General features: G+C 53.0%; 4 protein-coding genes across 4 annotated transcripts; 2 read left to right on the top strand and 2 right to left on the bottom strand.

Annotated features, from left to right (window-relative positions):
• Window positions 1-129: 129 nt before the first annotated feature.
• Window positions 130-1,556, bottom strand: COCSUDRAFT_62874 (hypothetical protein; the record flags this gene model as incomplete). The annotated part of the gene is made up of 5 exons (XM_005647821.1): window positions 130-156; window positions 520-569; window positions 723-799; window positions 941-1,059; window positions 1,503-1,556. 5 exons carry the CDS (start codon window positions 1,554-1,556, stop codon window positions 130-132), a joined length of 327 nt encoding a protein of 108 aa, XP_005647878.1.
• A 1,292-nt stretch (window positions 1,557-2,848) lies between these two features.
• Window positions 2,849-3,509, top strand: COCSUDRAFT_62873 (NAD(P)-binding protein; the record flags this gene model as incomplete). The annotated part of the gene is made up of 2 exons (XM_005647820.1): window positions 2,849-2,989; window positions 3,252-3,509. 2 exons carry the CDS (start codon window positions 2,849-2,851, stop codon window positions 3,507-3,509), a joined length of 399 nt encoding a protein of 132 aa, XP_005647877.1.
• A 733-nt stretch (window positions 3,510-4,242) lies between these two features.
• On the top strand, window positions 4,243-5,887 carry COCSUDRAFT_41603 (NAD(P)-binding protein; the record flags this gene model as incomplete). Its single annotated transcript, XM_005647819.1, has 5 exons — window positions 4,243-4,279; window positions 4,406-4,554; window positions 4,686-4,764; window positions 5,385-5,455; window positions 5,633-5,887. The coding sequence occupies 5 exons, from the start codon at window positions 4,243-4,245 to the stop codon at window positions 5,885-5,887; spliced, it is 591 nt and encodes a 196-aa protein (XP_005647876.1).
• A 526-nt stretch (window positions 5,888-6,413) lies between these two features.
• COCSUDRAFT_23431 (putative plasma membrane-type proton ATPase) lies at window positions 6,414-15,118 on the bottom strand. The gene is made up of 20 exons (XM_005647818.1): window positions 15,042-15,118; window positions 14,454-14,604; window positions 14,190-14,296; window positions 13,758-13,984; window positions 13,353-13,566; window positions 12,818-13,115; window positions 12,423-12,611; window positions 11,926-12,218; window positions 11,550-11,676; window positions 11,178-11,380; window positions 10,655-10,874; window positions 10,201-10,387; window positions 9,820-9,950; window positions 9,431-9,567; window positions 8,966-9,133; window positions 8,614-8,718; window positions 8,190-8,377; window positions 7,986-8,038; window positions 7,775-7,854; window positions 6,414-7,609 (listed from the first exon to the last, which is right to left on the bottom strand). The coding sequence occupies exons 2-20, from the start codon at window positions 14,500-14,502 to the stop codon at window positions 7,394-7,396; spliced, it is 3,192 nt and encodes a 1,063-aa protein (XP_005647875.1). The 5' UTR covers window positions 14,503-14,604; window positions 15,042-15,118; the 3' UTR covers window positions 6,414-7,393.
• Window positions 15,119-15,226: the final 108 nt, after the last annotated feature.

Raw genomic sequence — 15,226 nt, 5'->3', positions numbered from 1 at the left:
TTTGTTGAACCAGTACATGTGCATGCGGAAACTGTGGCAGTCAACTACACAACCTCACACAACATTCATGTCACAGAACACAGCATTTTTGGATAGCCATGGTCCTCTCCAGCTGTCTTACTGTTTTTTTTAATCCACGTAGCCAGGACTGCCATTCTAAAATACGACACAGCAAGGCTTCTACCGCTTCCAAGACATGAACAGGAGTGCAAGGCAGCTAAGAAAGGGATTTCATTGCTGGGGTTGCCTGGGAGGATGTGCCACACGCGCTTGTCGGAGACTGCACCTCAATACGCTCGCTGCTCAAAATATTCTGTTTTGTGTTTTGTGTGCCTTTGACGGTCCGGAAACTGTTGGATATCTAATCAGACCTGCAATCTCCCTCTCTCCCCTCTTTGTTCTGGCCATGGCAACATGCCTCAATTACTTCACCAAGAGGGCGTACATGCAGCCACTGTGTGCATGCAAGGGGAACAGGAATTGAATTGCCGGTCTTACATCATAAATTTGAATATCCACCTTGTTCTTGATAAGCTCCTCCTCAGCTGCCCGGATGAGATTCAGGTTGCCTGCATCATCTCACGCTCAGCTCGTTTCTTCAACTTGAAGCTCGTGACACAGACTCTGTTTCAAATTTGATGCAAACAGCGTTGTTAGTGACCATGAACGAGATCATGAGCAGTGCTGCATTCTGGTTCAGCTACGTGAGGGCAAGTACCCACCTGTCACGTGGAGCTTGAAGGAGGAGATGAAGGATGCCTCGTCCTTGCCACCCATGCTCTCTGCTCCAACCCCGCCACTACACCAAAAGCGTGTATACCATAAGTACATCTGTACGCTGAAAACAGCAGAATCTGTTGAAGTCACCCATTGAAATGTGCAAAGCATGGCCATCCAATAGCCATAGCATGCAAGGAGGTGCGCAAGGAGGAATGCACACCTGTTGATTAAGATGTCGAGGCCTCCCAGTTTCTCAATGATCTCTTTGATGGCACGTTTCATGTCCTCCTCATTCGTCAGGTCCGCCACAATTGACACGCCGTGCTTCAGCTGCTTTGACTGTGAAAGCATGGACACACAAAACTCCGTCAGGAGCTGTGACCGAAGCTATCTTGGATGCGGACCTTGTCAATTCCTGCCCTCAGAAATCTATAAGGAACTATTCCCTGAGCAGCCACATCCTGTAAAGTGAGAGTGACGAAAGATCACACATGTGAGTGGTAGAACAACACTATGTGTGTCTCACCACGGCGTCCAAGCCTTCAAGCCTCCTGCCGAGCACCGCAACATGGCGCAAGTTTGCATCGAGAGCGAAAGCCGTCGCTCTTCCGATGCCAGCACAGCCACCTGCAGTTGCTTAGGGTTGTTGAGTTGCTTCACGTCATCCAGTGTTGAAGGCTCCCTCGATCGGGGAGCCGTCGCGGAACAGAGTGAGTGCAGATGTTTTTATTAATATCACTCACAAGCACAGGGAGCATTACGATTGTAAGCTAACCCGTGACGAGAATTCGCTTGCCCTTCAAGTCTGGGATGATGGGCGCGGTACCGGCCGACATGTCTGCAACAGATGCCGAGGTGTATGAATTTTCACAGAGCGAGCGTGGCGGTGCTTTTAGAGCAGAAAACAGATGTTGTCTCCTATCTTCTGGAAGAATACAACTTTTAGGGCTAATGTTCTGTGATGTGCTCCTCGGAGGCGCACATTGGAAGCGAGCTATTCCAAGAAAAGCCGAGAAGCTTCCCACATGCATGAGGAAGCTGTCGGCTTGACTTCCGATACGTAAGATCCTCTCTCATGCATTTGCTTTGCTCACAGGATACCAAATTCAACAAAAATTGAACATTAAGAAAGTAGGTTACTACAGTCTTCTGTATCTGGCCGCGGAATTCCTGCTTCTTCCTTGATCTCAGCGATCTACAGAATGGGAAGAGCGGTGATCGTCACTGGCGCCTCTTCAGGTGGGAAATGGCCTCGATCGATTAGCGGGAACATCTCATTGAATGTTCTGATCCATACGAGTAACGCGTGCAGGCATCGGACTGGGAATCGCCCTAAAATATCTGAGTGAGGGTGACGATGTGGTGCTTGTGGGAAGAAACATGGAAAAACTGCATTCCGCCATACCGAGAGATTTTGAGGCCAAAGGAAAGGCCTTGTACCTGGCAAAGGACGTCTCAACGGTCTGCACCTGTGACCCCGACCCACCTCCACGGCTTTGCGCATTACGTAAATTTCACCACTTCAGGAATAACATATGCCCTGCAATTTTTCTAGGCCATTTAATACTGTTTGCCATGGCGTGCAGTTGGAGGGCTGCAGAGGCATCATTGAGGAAGGCACGAAATTGCTAGGAGGTCGGCTCGACGCCCTTGTCAACAATGCAGGCAAGCTCGCCAGCTCCTGATCCCCATACATGTGTGCCAGGACAGTGCCAGCTGATATGATCTGCAGCTCTGCAGATGTGTTTTATGTATACATCTCTGGGGCACAATTGGGTCCGAGCGCTGGAGTTGGGTGCAGGTGCTGGACAATTTGGTCTGCCCTTGGCAGACATAACACCAGAGCAGTGGGCTTTTCACATGGACCTCAACCTGAACTCTGTCCTCCACCTGACACAGCTAGCCATTCCCTTGCTAGAGGCAAGTGCACCCCTGCCCACCATGCAAAAGCAGGCATTTTGCACAAGAAACCCACTATGCAGATGCTACTCTGTGTCCTGTCGAGCACCAGAATGATGTGCAGGCCTGCAGAAATATATTCTGTGGTATTGAGAATTTGTGCTTGCCGATGGCTACGCTGGTCGAGACAGTGGCAGGGCACGTGTGCTCATCAGCAGGAGGTGTCTGTATGCAGGATTCCAAGGGCAGCATTGTGAACATCTCCAGCATTGCTAGCCAGAGGCCTGGAAAAGGTGCTGCGGCCTACTGCGTGAGCAAGGCTGCTGTTGACATGCTGACAAAGGCATCTGCACTTGAACTTGCGCCAAAGGTGAGTCTTGTAGTCCCCCTTGGGACTTTGAGCACGAAAGTGTACGTCCTGCCTCAGCAGTTGCATGGAAACCTCTATACAGCTTGAGCATGCTCAAGGCAAAAATATACCTTTGATCACTTGAATGCAATCTCCGCTCACGGCTAGCGCGCTTGTTTATCATACGATGAAGCCAGGGTTGTCAGGGCAGCAAATCTTGAAAATATCACGTGGATCTGCATCTGAAAGTCTTCGTGCTGACTGTATGCCTTGTACTGCACAGGGCATCCGAGTGAACGCCATCAATCCCGCCACAGTCGAGTCAAACTTCCATGTGTCCGCTGGGTTGAAGCCAGAGCAGGCGGCAGCTTACTTGGCAAGCTCAGCAGCACTCCACCCTATTGGCCGAGTGGGAGTGCCTGCTGACGTGGCGGAGCTGTGTTATTTCCTGACAGACACTGCCAAGTCTGGATGGCTCACAGGGCAGTGCATACTGCTTGAGGGCGGCCGTCTGCTGCCAATCCCTGTTGTCCAGAATTGAGAAGATTTGCAAATGTAGGTTTTCTTGGGTACTCATGTGCAGGTTTGTCAATGTGTTAGTGTAGCAGCTTAGCGGGTTCTGCATTGCTTGAGCCATTTTTGACATGAATTGCAGTCCTATGGGTGTGCTATTGCATTATTTGCAAATGCCTTTTGAAATTCTTTTAGTAGCTACTGCCGGTAGCTTATAAGTGACTGAACCAAATGTCGGGACAGTGGGGCAGAAGTTATTGCAATCAGCTTTGTGACATACTTCTGGATCTTGATTTAAGGAAAGTGCAGAGGCAAACACAATTTACTTTCATTGTTCATGCCATGTTTGCTACAATAAATGTTGCAGCAGCAGCAGCCTTCCAAAAATAAGCCTTTTATGGTTTTGAATATCTCCGGAGTCCTGAGTCAGCAGCCTCTCACCATAAATAAAACCTTACCTGTGGAATCAGTGAATGCGCAATTACCATCTTTGTCCCACTCTTAATTGCCTTCCTATTCGACCACCTTCTTGTCCAGGCGCGACCGAAGGTTTGCCCTGACGTCAGGCAGCTTCCCCTCAGTTCACCCGAGGTTCAAACCTTTACGCGAGGTCGCTGCTTTTTTCTACAAGTCTTTACTCCATGCCCAGGAGCTGAAGATCAAGAGAACATATCCTTTCAAATGTACACTATCTAGCAGCACAAGCCATCACATTTGCTACTCATATCGTGTATTTCGCACCATTTCTGCTGAAGGGCAACATGGGCAGGGCGGTCATCGTTACGGGTGCTTCTGCGGGTGCGTGCGTCAAATTGGATAAATCTTGTATAAAAGAATTTAAACGTTGCTTTCAGTGTCAAATGAAGTGATGCTGTTCTTCCAAGGTAATGTAGTACCTTGAGTGGAGGTAAGACCGCTTTACAGGCATTGGCCTGGGCATTGCCCTGAAATTTCTCAACGAGGGCGACGATGTTGTGCTTGTTGGAAGAAGCTTGGATCGTCTCAAGTCTGCCATCCCCGAGATCTTTGAGGCAAAGGGCAAGGCCCTGTTTCTAGCGCAGGATGTCTCAACGGTGTGTCCCCGCTGAACGTTGCGAGTCATAGATGACCATATCGTAATGCTGTAACCGCTGCCAGAACGCCAATAGTGATTTCTGTATATTGGAGCTGCAAAGCGAAGATATTTTTGTGGCTGCCCCTGCAGCTGGAGGGCTGCAAAGCAATCATCGAGGAAGGGGTGAAACTGCTGGGAGGTCGATTGGACGCTCTTGTGAACAATGCGGGTGAGGCAGATATGGCCAGGAATTTGTTTGCTGCCCACACAAAGGAAGAGAGTTCACAATAACTGCAGCTGTTCCTGCAGGCATCCCTCAACACGCAGCTAACCCCTCACAAGTGTAATCATCCAAATGCTTGATAGTGGCTATTGGGAAGTCAAGGGAGCAGAAGAACCTACGTGGGCACTATGCATCTGCAATCGAGAAATAAGTCGCAGAGGGGCTGACTTGAAATTGTGTGGATGCTCTTGCAGGCTCAATCTAGATTGGACTCACCTTGGCGACCATTTCTGTAGAGGACTGGGCTTTTCACATGGACCTTAATGTCAATTCCGTCCTGTATCTAACTCAGTTTGCTATTCCTTTCCTGGAGGTAAGCCTCAAATTTGCAAATCCCAGTCATGCATGCATGCCTGATCCCTCCCATCAGATTACCAAGTCTGCATGAAAATTCACCACCCTTGTCTACTACTGCCAGACAGCGGCATGCAGGAGACATCTAATTGTGAGCGGCATCTTGTCAGGGCGCAAGAGATTGAGGTCTTATGCATGGCTTTCACAGGCTTCGCGCGGCAGCATTGTGAACATCTCAAGCATTGCAGCACAGAGGCCGCTGCAGGGCGCAGGTGCCTACAGCGTCAGCAAGGCTGCCGTTGACATGCTGACTAAGGCATCAGCACTGGAGCTTGCGCCAAAGGTAAGATTTTTGACCTTCCCTGAATTGGAAAAGAAGGAAAGACTCTAGCCTTTTGAGAGTTTGAGTAAAAATGCTTGTCATTAGCTATAAGTTGCCTTGCTTCATTGACTGATGTGGTGATGAAGCAGCTTCTTTCTTTGCTGCACCTGAAGCACTGAGTGCTTCCCGTGCATGCAGGGGGTCCGAGTAAACGCCATCAATCCAGGGACAGTGCAGACCGGCATCTTCACAACAGCAGGCTTCACGCAAGAACAGGCTGCTGCTTATATGGTCAAATCTGCAGGGGTCACCCCTCTCGGTCGCGTGGGCACCCCTGAAGACGTGGCAGAGCTGTGCTACTTTCTGACTGACAAGGCCAAGTCTGGCTGGCTCACAGGCCAGTGCATTGTGCTCGACGGTGGAAAGCTGATCCCAATTATTGGCCCCAAGTGATGTCAGTCTGTTGCTAGAGTGGGCTGCTGAGACCTACACGCAGTGTAGTGATTCCCATGGTACAGTGTATATTCAGCTCGAGTCTGTGAGGTTCAGCGCAGAGGGTGACGGCTCATGGTTGTTGAGATCTGCTTATGGCCATGACCCATGAATGTTGTGGTGAGCCGTCAAATTTCAAGACTGGGTAGAACTGCAGAACGCGTTCTTGTTGGTCTCAAACACAAACACAATTATCAGGAAATTTCATGTGGCCATGATCATGGCTCATGGGTGTCGTGGAGAGCTATCAAAATCCAAGACCGATATAATAGGTGAAGCATGCAAAGCGTTTTGATCTTCAAGTCAAAGGCGCAAATCTGTGATACTGCATGACCTTTAGTTCAGGAAATGCTGGATGCAGGACAACAAATCTGCAGGTCAGCGATGAGCCCCTGCTAGCACCGAGATCTGTGCAGAAGAATCATGCATGGTGGTGGCCTTGCAAGCTTACGACAAATGCAAGACAAGACCAGAGAGTTTTGGCAGTGAGATGCACAGGCATTTAAGCAGCGGGGACCAAGGGAGCAACCAACCACACTGTACAGCGCTGTGTATAGCAGCTGCAGAGCTAGCTCTGCACACCAGGCAGCCACCATGAAGTACATTCCCTGTTCTGAAGCAATGGTTTTCCATCGAAAACTCTCCGAAGTACTGCTGGCAGCTACCTCTGAACCCCTCAGATCGGAAGCATCCTGGGCCTGTGCTCAGTCTGTTGCAGCGCCACCCTCTCACAGTCTGAGCGCATTAATGCCGGGTGTTAAGTCCCAGCATAGCAGCCAATATGCACAAGCCTCACAGCCCTCAGAACGCACTGTACTAACACAGACGTCAGCAGACAAGCTGTAGCACTAGATCCAAATGACGGTGAGAGCTGACAAACGTTACACGCTGCACAGTTGGCGCCACTCTCCTGGCAGCTGCTTTGCACGCCAGGGCACAAAATGGCTCCAGTTTATGTCCGACGCAACCAGTCTTGCCTCACTGCTAGAACTATCTTGCAATCACACAACGCACAATCTCATTTCCCCATTTATCGCGCCAACATGCGCAATTTTCTCCCCTGGCAAGCTAGACGGAGTCCAGAATAATTTAGGACAGCAATTTTAAACTCGAGACCAGGACAGTGGCCCATCTCCAGCACAGAGAGCACAGACATCTCTGTACAATACTGCAGAGATGCATCTGTCAGTCAGCACCAGCAACCCCGCTCCTACTGCTTGCAGACTTGTCCAATACACAGTGCGGTACGCAACACACTCAGCACGTGCCTGATAAACAACCCATTTCTAGCCGGTAGAGCCCAGCATCCTACGCAACCGCCACACGCTCGATGGACCAGCAGGGCTCAGAAGCAGTTTCCATCTCGCTGCTCAGTGGTCCAGGCTGGCACGGAGCATGCACAGCGCGAGCCGGCCGGCCGGCTGTCACGGCCCAACATGCGCGCGGCGCGGGCGGCCGGTGGGTGGTTCAAGGGTCCTTGGGAGTGAGGGACTTGTGGTCGAGCTTGCCGTCGGGGGCGCGCGTGAGGCCGCTGTCGTCGACCATGACGACAGATGCGCGCTCCAGGAAGTTGGGGCGCTGCGCGGCGGCCGTGACTGACCGGCGGCCAAGCGGGTTGGAGTAGCTCACACGCTCAAAGCCCGCAACGCCCACCGGCTCCTCGACCTGCGTCCTCACCGCAGCCTGCGCAGCAAACCATGCATTGGCATTGTTGCGGTGTTTGACCTGTCTGCACATGCTTCCACCCACGATAAAAACATGCTCTGGCTGGGAAAGGTGAAATAGATATCAAATCAGTCCCACAACAGCGCAAGTCGAACAGCTTGAAATGGACAGAATGTTGCTCACCTTCTGCTCGGCCTTGAAGGCGGACTTGTTGCGCCAGCCGTCCTCGTTGAGGATGTACATCAGGGCCCACTTGATGGGGTCTGCACAGGACACACAACATGTCAGAAGCCTGGAGACAATTAGTCACATCCCACATTTATCATTTGAAGTGCCTCAGTTAGATACATGGGCTCTCTAGATTATCTTTACACGAGGTGCAGGGGATGCGCACCAAGTCCGATGTACCAGATGAGGGACCAGATCCAGGCCACGATCACGTAGTACCTGCAGCGCACCAAAAATCACAGGGCTCAGCCCTCTGTGTGCCAAGAGAGGCAGCACACCATCTATGAGATCTATGGGCACTTTGCAAACGAGGCAGTGTCTCTAAACGCTGTTGCACTGAAGGGTAGGGAAGGGATGCACGGCGACTCACGTGCAGCCGATGACTGACGGGGTGAACTCGCCCTCGGTGCCGTGGATGGGGACGACGCTGTTGCCAAAGAAGGCTGGGCCGTGGCCATTGGACAGCTGCGTAAACTTGGCGGGGCCGTCGAACGCCCAGGCATCCCGTGGGTGCGTGTAAGCGGCAAATCCAATCGCGGCAATCAAGGTGGAGCCCACCTGCAATCCAACATGCGCATTATCAGCAAAGAAACGGCCCACTAACATTGGGGTTCCAGGCGCCCTGCCTTTCGGCTAGTCAGCTTGCAGGCACAGCTCAGAAATGGAAGCAGATCTGCAGACCGGTCCAGAAGCGGCGCCCTGCACCTTCAAGGGAGGCAATCTCCGCAAAGCAAGAGGCTTGCAATAACAGCACCAAGCTACAAAGGAGGAGCAGGATAGCGCAGGACGGGCACCTGGGCGGCAAAGAAGGCAATGTAGGTGTAGAGGCCGGCGCGGGAGATGATGGACCAGCCGGACGTGCGCACCACAAAGACCAGCGCCTGCCCACTGATGGACACCTGCCGCATGCACAGTCCGCTGTCAGCAACCAGCAAGCCACAGGACTCTGTTCTAAAATACACGCCCAAAGGAACAACAATGGGCTGCAGAACTTGGAGAACGTGTAACCTGATGACTACATCTCTTCAGACACAAGCTCTCACAGCATATAAGTCATTGAATCATGTCCAAGTCGGAGGAAAGCTCCAGGAAAGCTCTGATTGCTGAGGACAAGTGCAAGGACAGTGGAAGCTGAGCGGTCTGCACCTGGTTGTAGAGGAGGGAGCGGGTGATGCCGTCGCGCACATAGATCTGCTCGGTGATGCACTGGTCGAGCGCAGTGACGCCCTCCAGGTTGGCGTCCTTGCCATCTTGACCCGGGTAGACGGAAGTGACCGGAGCACCCGGCGCCAGTCCCATGCCAGTGATCATTCTCTGCAGTGCAAATATCTATAATTAGCTCGGATGCCATTTTATTCGTGCAGTGCAGGCCATATCAAAGGATTGCGAGGATGCCATCGCTGTACACGGAAAGCACAGGCTCAGGACTGACGAGACCTTTCGAAGGAGACTTGCAGAAGGCACTTGTCATAAAACCTTTGCTCCTGGGAGACCTTGACAAATTCATGTTCTTATTGCAAACCTGAGGCGGCCCAGGCTGGTGTGACCATGCACAGCACCTTCCCAAAATTTGCACTGAGCCTGCATAGTACAATAGTTAGGAGGGCTGACCTCGCAGTAGGGCCTGAGGACCTCGTCGGTGTTGTTGAGGTCGGCCAGGTTGCACTTGTCGGCAAAGAAGGTCATGTGGGTGACCACGTAGAAGAGCACCCACGATGACAGTGTGAGGTACAGTCCGTACACAATGCCTGCGCGCAATCCACTGCCTCAAACTCTTGTGCAGCAGTGTTTGCAGCCCAGCCACGCCATTGTGATGCACCACGTCATATTGCCTTCCTATGCTTTTGTGTATATGCCAGCACACTGGTTGCCACAGCAGGAGGGCAGTGAGGGACAGTGCTTGAGGCACAAGACCTCAATCAACGACCTTGGTGGTGTATTTATGGTCCACCCTTGGCAATATCAGGAGACTGGCAGTGGTGGAAGGGTGATGAGCGCACCGACGGTGAAGATATTCTTCAGGTTCCAGGTGTTGGGGACGGGGGAGGAGATGACGCGGTCCTTGGAGAGCGCAATCATGGCGCCATCGTTGAACACCGCGAGCATGACAATCAGGATGGTGGGGAAGTACCTGCCAGAGCAAAGGGCAAATCAACTCAACATTGCAGAACACCTTGCCATCTAATATACACAGCATCAGGTCCCAGTGCCAGGGCTGCAACTGTTCAAGGACAAGGAAAGCCCAGGCAGAAAGACACCCCTTAAGCTTCATCTATGAGTTGCAGGCTGGCTCACAGACTCGCGGCATGGCCGCGAAGATCGGCAAATGATTCTTCAGCAGCTTCCTTGGAGGGTGAGGTCTGCAGGGTGGGCAGGCGCACCAGTCGTAGATGACGGTGAGGAGGCCGAAGGTGAAGCAAATACGGAAAGTCATGGCGACGGTGTACTTGGAGTAGGTCGTCATGCGCTGGAAGATCTTCCGCGCGCCGATGATGGCCGACACAATCACCGACAGCCCAGGGCGGGTCAGCACGATATCAGCAGCTCCACGGGCGGCGTCGGTGGCACCTGCGTAAAATGCCAGAAGGGGTGTCAACTACGGGTATGTCAAGACATTCCATGGTCAACAGAAGCCAGCCGAGGCTTCATTCCAGCAGTGCTCACTCCTTGCACGTGCATGCAGTTCTTTCTGCATGCACTTGAGGACCAGCCTTCTGTCTCACTGGGTTTCCTTTTTTGTACTGAATCAAGGATTCCTAAACTGGCAGAAGCAGGCAGAATTTGCAGTGTGTGCCCAACAAAGCACATGCAGGAATCCTGCAGAAGAGCGCTCACCGTCGACGGCAATGCCCACGTCGGCCTTCTTGAGGGCGGGAGCATCGTTCACCCCATCGCCGGTCATGCCCACAATGTGCTTGCGCCCCTTGAGGATGTTGACAATCTCGAACTTGTGCTCGGGGAACACCTCTGCGAAGCCGTCGGCGTGCTCCACCAGCTCGTCCACGTCCTTCACGTGCGCAAGCTCAGGCGGCAGCTGACCCTTGCCCTCTTTCGCCTGCAGCATGCGTGTGCAGGCAGTGTCAACTGGCATTCTCTTAGCTTTGCCCACATGTGTCAGACCCAGTCAACGGCCACTGACTGCGAACATGACAATGGCGAAGCTGTGCAAGCAGTATCAGTACTGCCTTAAATTTTGCAGAATGCAAGAGCAACTCATGCCAGGACCCAAAAACCGACCAAAAAAAAACCCCACCAGCCTAGAGCTGTACACTCCCAAGGCCCTGACGATGCACCATCAAAGTAAGATTCTGCCAGCTGGCAAACAGGTAAGTATATCAAGGCAAGGGGAGGGGCACACGTTGAGGAGAACTTCGGTGGTGTACATGTTGGTGCCCATGCCCAGCTGTTTGGCAGTCTCCTTGCCAATGAGGAGCTGGTCGCCAGTGACCATCTTGACGCTGATGCCCTTCTCAATGCACCGCTCAATGGTCTCCTTGGTGTCGTGACGCGGCGGGTCAAACAACGGCAGCAGCACCTGGAAGTCCCACCGGGCCTTCTCCACTGCAGCAGAACAAAAGAGCGCTACTCAGAATTGCACATGACATCCGAGCGGCAGGTGTGCGCAGCCCCTTTCAGCTGACAAGAGCAGGCTCTGGCAGCAAGAGCTGCACTTGATTTTGATTGGAAAGAGAAAAAGAATTTTTGAAGGCACATTTAGTGGCGGTCTCACCCTCGGTGCCGTCATCGGGTGCGGTTGCAACGCCGAGAGCGCGGAAGCCGCGGCCTGCGAACTCGGTGATCTTGTTGTGGACGGAGTCGCCAATCTCGGAATAGTTGTACGATTTCTTCAGCACCACCTGCAGCAGCGCATCCAAATATTCATTAGAATCAGTTAATGGGAGTTTTGCACACCAGCATTCCATCAGCTGATGCAGGACACCACCTGCTTAGTTGCACACTTTGAGGCTCCAGAGTGCCACATTCAGAGGTGCCATGGCCTCATAAGGCCAGTAGTTGAGAACAGAAAAGACTGCATGCTGCCAGACACACAACTCCTTAAGACAGGGATGCCTGCTTGGGAAGAGAGCTGGTGCATTTAAGCGCACCTGGGGGGCGCCCTTCATGATGCGGGTGCTCTCGCCAGTCTTGTTGTTCTTGACGGTGGCAATGGTGTACTTGTCGGTGGGGTTGAAGGGCACAAACTTCTGCAGCTTGTAGTCGTTCCACAGCGTGTCGTGGCCGTCGTACGCCTCGTGCAGCACCACGTCAATGGGCTCCTCTGACACGATGTTGGCCGACAGCGCGCCCCACTTCAGCACCTCGTCCAGTGTGCGGCCTTCCGGCCCCACCACCATGCAGGTCGGCTTGTCCACGCTCAGCTGGTTCAGGGTGAGGGTGCCTGCCCACATGCATGACGCAGCATCAGCATTTAGGCCAAAGCACATATTCAGGAAAAGCCTTCGAACCAGAGTGCCCTGTTCAGATAGCCTCACTACTACCAATCAGGGTAGGCGAGCAGCACTGCAAGACCATCTGATCGGCAGAGAGGGAGGTGGGCAGAGGTGCGGGTGAAGGCAGGTGCAGGGTACATGCATGCGCGCACCGGTCTTGTCGGAGCAGAGGATGTCCATGCCGGCCATCTCCTCAACGGCGGACATGCGTGCCACGATTGCGCCCTCCTTGGCGAGCTTGTAGGCGCCAAGCGCGAGGGTGACGGAGAGCACAGTGGGCATGGCGATGGGGATTCCACCAACAATGATTACCAGCATGTTGGTCAGCGTGGGGCAGCCCTCTGCACGTGCACACCAGTACTGTCTCAAAGCGAGGTTATTCTTGGGAGATAGCTGTGCTGTGCTTCACAGCAAAAATGTGCCGTTGCGTTTGTGGCCTGTCTGTTAATCGCCAGCAGGACATCAGGAGGTGAAAAGGAAATAATACAAGCCCTGCGTCAAGTTGTGCACCAGAAGAACACAGATTTGCAGAGAAAGGAAAGCTCACCCTCGCCCATCCTGCAGACGTGCTTGTAGTGGCCGAACTGGACAGCAAGCTCGATGATACACCAGATGCCGATGGTGACGAGGCAGGTGCCTCCGATGCGCGTCATGATCTTCTGCAGGTTGGCCACGTTGTGGGTGCCGGAGATGAGCGCGGCGGCGCGGCCAAAGAAGGTGTTCTCCCCGGTAGCGTACACGAGCGCCTCCTTCTCTCCCTGCTTGACGGTGGAACCCGAGAAGGCAACGTTGCCGCTGTACTTCTTGGCCGGCAGAGACTCGCCGGTCAGGGCAGCCTGGTCAATCTGCGCACCAGCAAAACAAGCTCGTTGTCAAGAAGTGGCCAAAGTGTGAGTGTTCCCCTTCATGCAAAGCACAGGTCATATACCTGTCTTGGCATTCATGCAGAGTGCCACAGATTGATGGGAAATCTGTTAACAAGCAGTAATCTCTCTGCGCGCATGCAGGAGCCTGTGGCAATGGTCTGAACGGGCACTTTCACCAGCTACAGGGTGTGTAGCTTTGCACTAATCTGCACTTACCTGCATAGGGGCTTCAGTGGGGTCGTTCTCCTTGCCGAGCAGCTTGATGTCAGCAGGCACGATGTTGCCGAACATGACGATGATGATGTCACCCGGGACGAGCTCCTTGGCCTCCACAGTGGATACCTTGCCGTCGCGCTTCACCCTTGCCTTGGGTGCCAATGCGGCGGTCAGCGCCTTGATGGCCTTGTCCGCATTGGACTCTTCCACAAAACTGCGGGCAGCACATACACATAGTCAAGCATTGCAAACTCCCCAGGTCGATAGGGACCCTTCAAGAGAATTCCTATTGTATTGGACAGTAGTAGCATCAGGAAGATGCATCACTGCATAGGGCAATCCAGTTCTGCCACGTTCTTGGGCGCATGCAACATCGTCATGATGAGGGCCAGCAATAATACTGACCTGATGGTGGCATTGACAAGCAGCAGCGCGACGATGAGGGCAAAGTCAGCGTAGTCGAGCAGTATGATGGCCAGGATGGCAGCGACCTCCATGGCCCAGGAGAGGGGGTTCCACAGGTAGCCCAGGAAGACCAGGAAGGGGATGCGCGTGCTCTCGGGCAGCTTGTTGTAGCCGTACTGGTCCAGCCGGCGCTTCACCTCAGCCCCATCCAAACCCTCCTCGGAAGCCTGTGACAAAAAAGCACCTCCAGTTAGCCTCAGTGCAGCCGTTCACGTCAGGGAATCATGGTGTCTGATGATTCATGTATACACTTCTTGCCAAAACACTACGCTATTGTAGTGGTGTGGCAGACCAGAGGAGGAGGCATCTGGGGACTTGGTCCAGTGAGGCGCCATGAAATCGATGCATGCAGGAAAGGCAAGGGAAGGGCACCTTCAGGGTCTTGAAGGCCTCTGCGATGCTGATCTTTGCAAAGTCCACAGCCTTGCCAGTATCCACTGCAGCAGCTGCAGTTGGAGGGGCTTCCACATCTCCTTTACCTGGAGTCCATTTGCCATGTCAAAATAAACGCTAGGCTATATAGGTTTGGGCAACTGCAGGAGGATACCGAGAAAACGCCCTTATCTGGCAAAACATCCCTGTCCGTCCGAAGTTGCCCTAACTTTTAACCACACGAAAGGTTGGACGCAATCGCACCGTTCTCGGCCTTCACGCCGTTGACACCGTTTGTGCCGTTTTCGGCCATCCTGTGTCTTAGCAGCAACGCCTCACGCTGCAGACGCCGGCAGCTCGTGTTCAGGGCACGACCTGCGCTGCTGCTTCTTCCACCTCCGGAAAAGCAGAGTCACTGCAGCACAACAAGCCCAGTAAGTGGGATGAAGGTATACGCAAGGCTGCACATAGAGCCGCCGTGGGGACTGGCGCCTGCTAAACCTTTACTCTGCCTGACGAAGGCCCTACGAGTGGGGTGATCCCAGGCACGTAACCGCCTCCAAAAACAAATCACAGATCGGAACAAGGACAGACAACTGTCTGAGAAAATGACGGGCGAGCATAGCAGTGTTGCAGAAGGTGCGCAGTGTAACCCTTTCAACCAGAAATCTTCATGGTCTTTTCCCATCCAAACTCAGCATTCTGGCCTCCTAACCGATGCGGAGAAAACGGACATGCGCGCGTGTGTGGCATTAGACTCCATAGACAATGTATCGGAGGCGGGTTTGAGCACCACACAGTCTTCTAAGACAACTTTCACCAAAAACCTAATTTCTGAGAACACCATCCCACCTGCACTCAACGCTCGCCCCTTCCACTGTCAGTCCAGCGTTTGACCCGGAGGTCCTGGAACACAGTTGGTTGTTTCTTATTTCAAGACCGAATCCTGCAGATCTCTGACCTTGGCATGGGTTCTCTGTTCAGAAGACACCGGGCAGGCCATAACAAGAGTCTTGCGTCACCTTTGGTAGCTACCA

This window comes from Coccomyxa subellipsoidea (genome assembly GCF_000258705.1).
Source record: "Coccomyxa subellipsoidea C-169, whole genome shotgun sequence".
In the NCBI taxonomy this organism is placed as follows: Eukaryota; Viridiplantae; Chlorophyta; class Trebouxiophyceae; family Coccomyxaceae; genus Coccomyxa; species Coccomyxa subellipsoidea.
The sequence above is the reverse complement of the archived record's forward strand: the minus strand, read 5'-3'. Positions and strand labels throughout refer to the sequence as shown.

Bases quoted from the DNA above. Each gene is read 5' to 3' on its own strand.
- COCSUDRAFT_23431 (XM_005647818.1), bottom strand. From the start codon at position 14,502: ATGGCCGAAAACGGCACAAACGGTGTCAACGGCGTGAAGGCCGAGAAC. The intron at 14,297-14,453 runs GTGCGATTGCGT...AATGGACTCCAG, and splicing joins CGGCGTGAAGGCCGAGAACG to GTAAAGGAGATGTGGAAGCC. The intron at 9,134-9,430 runs GTCAGCCCTCCT...TTTGCACTGCAG, and splicing joins TCCTCAGGCCCTACTGCGAG to AGAATGATCACTGGCATGGG.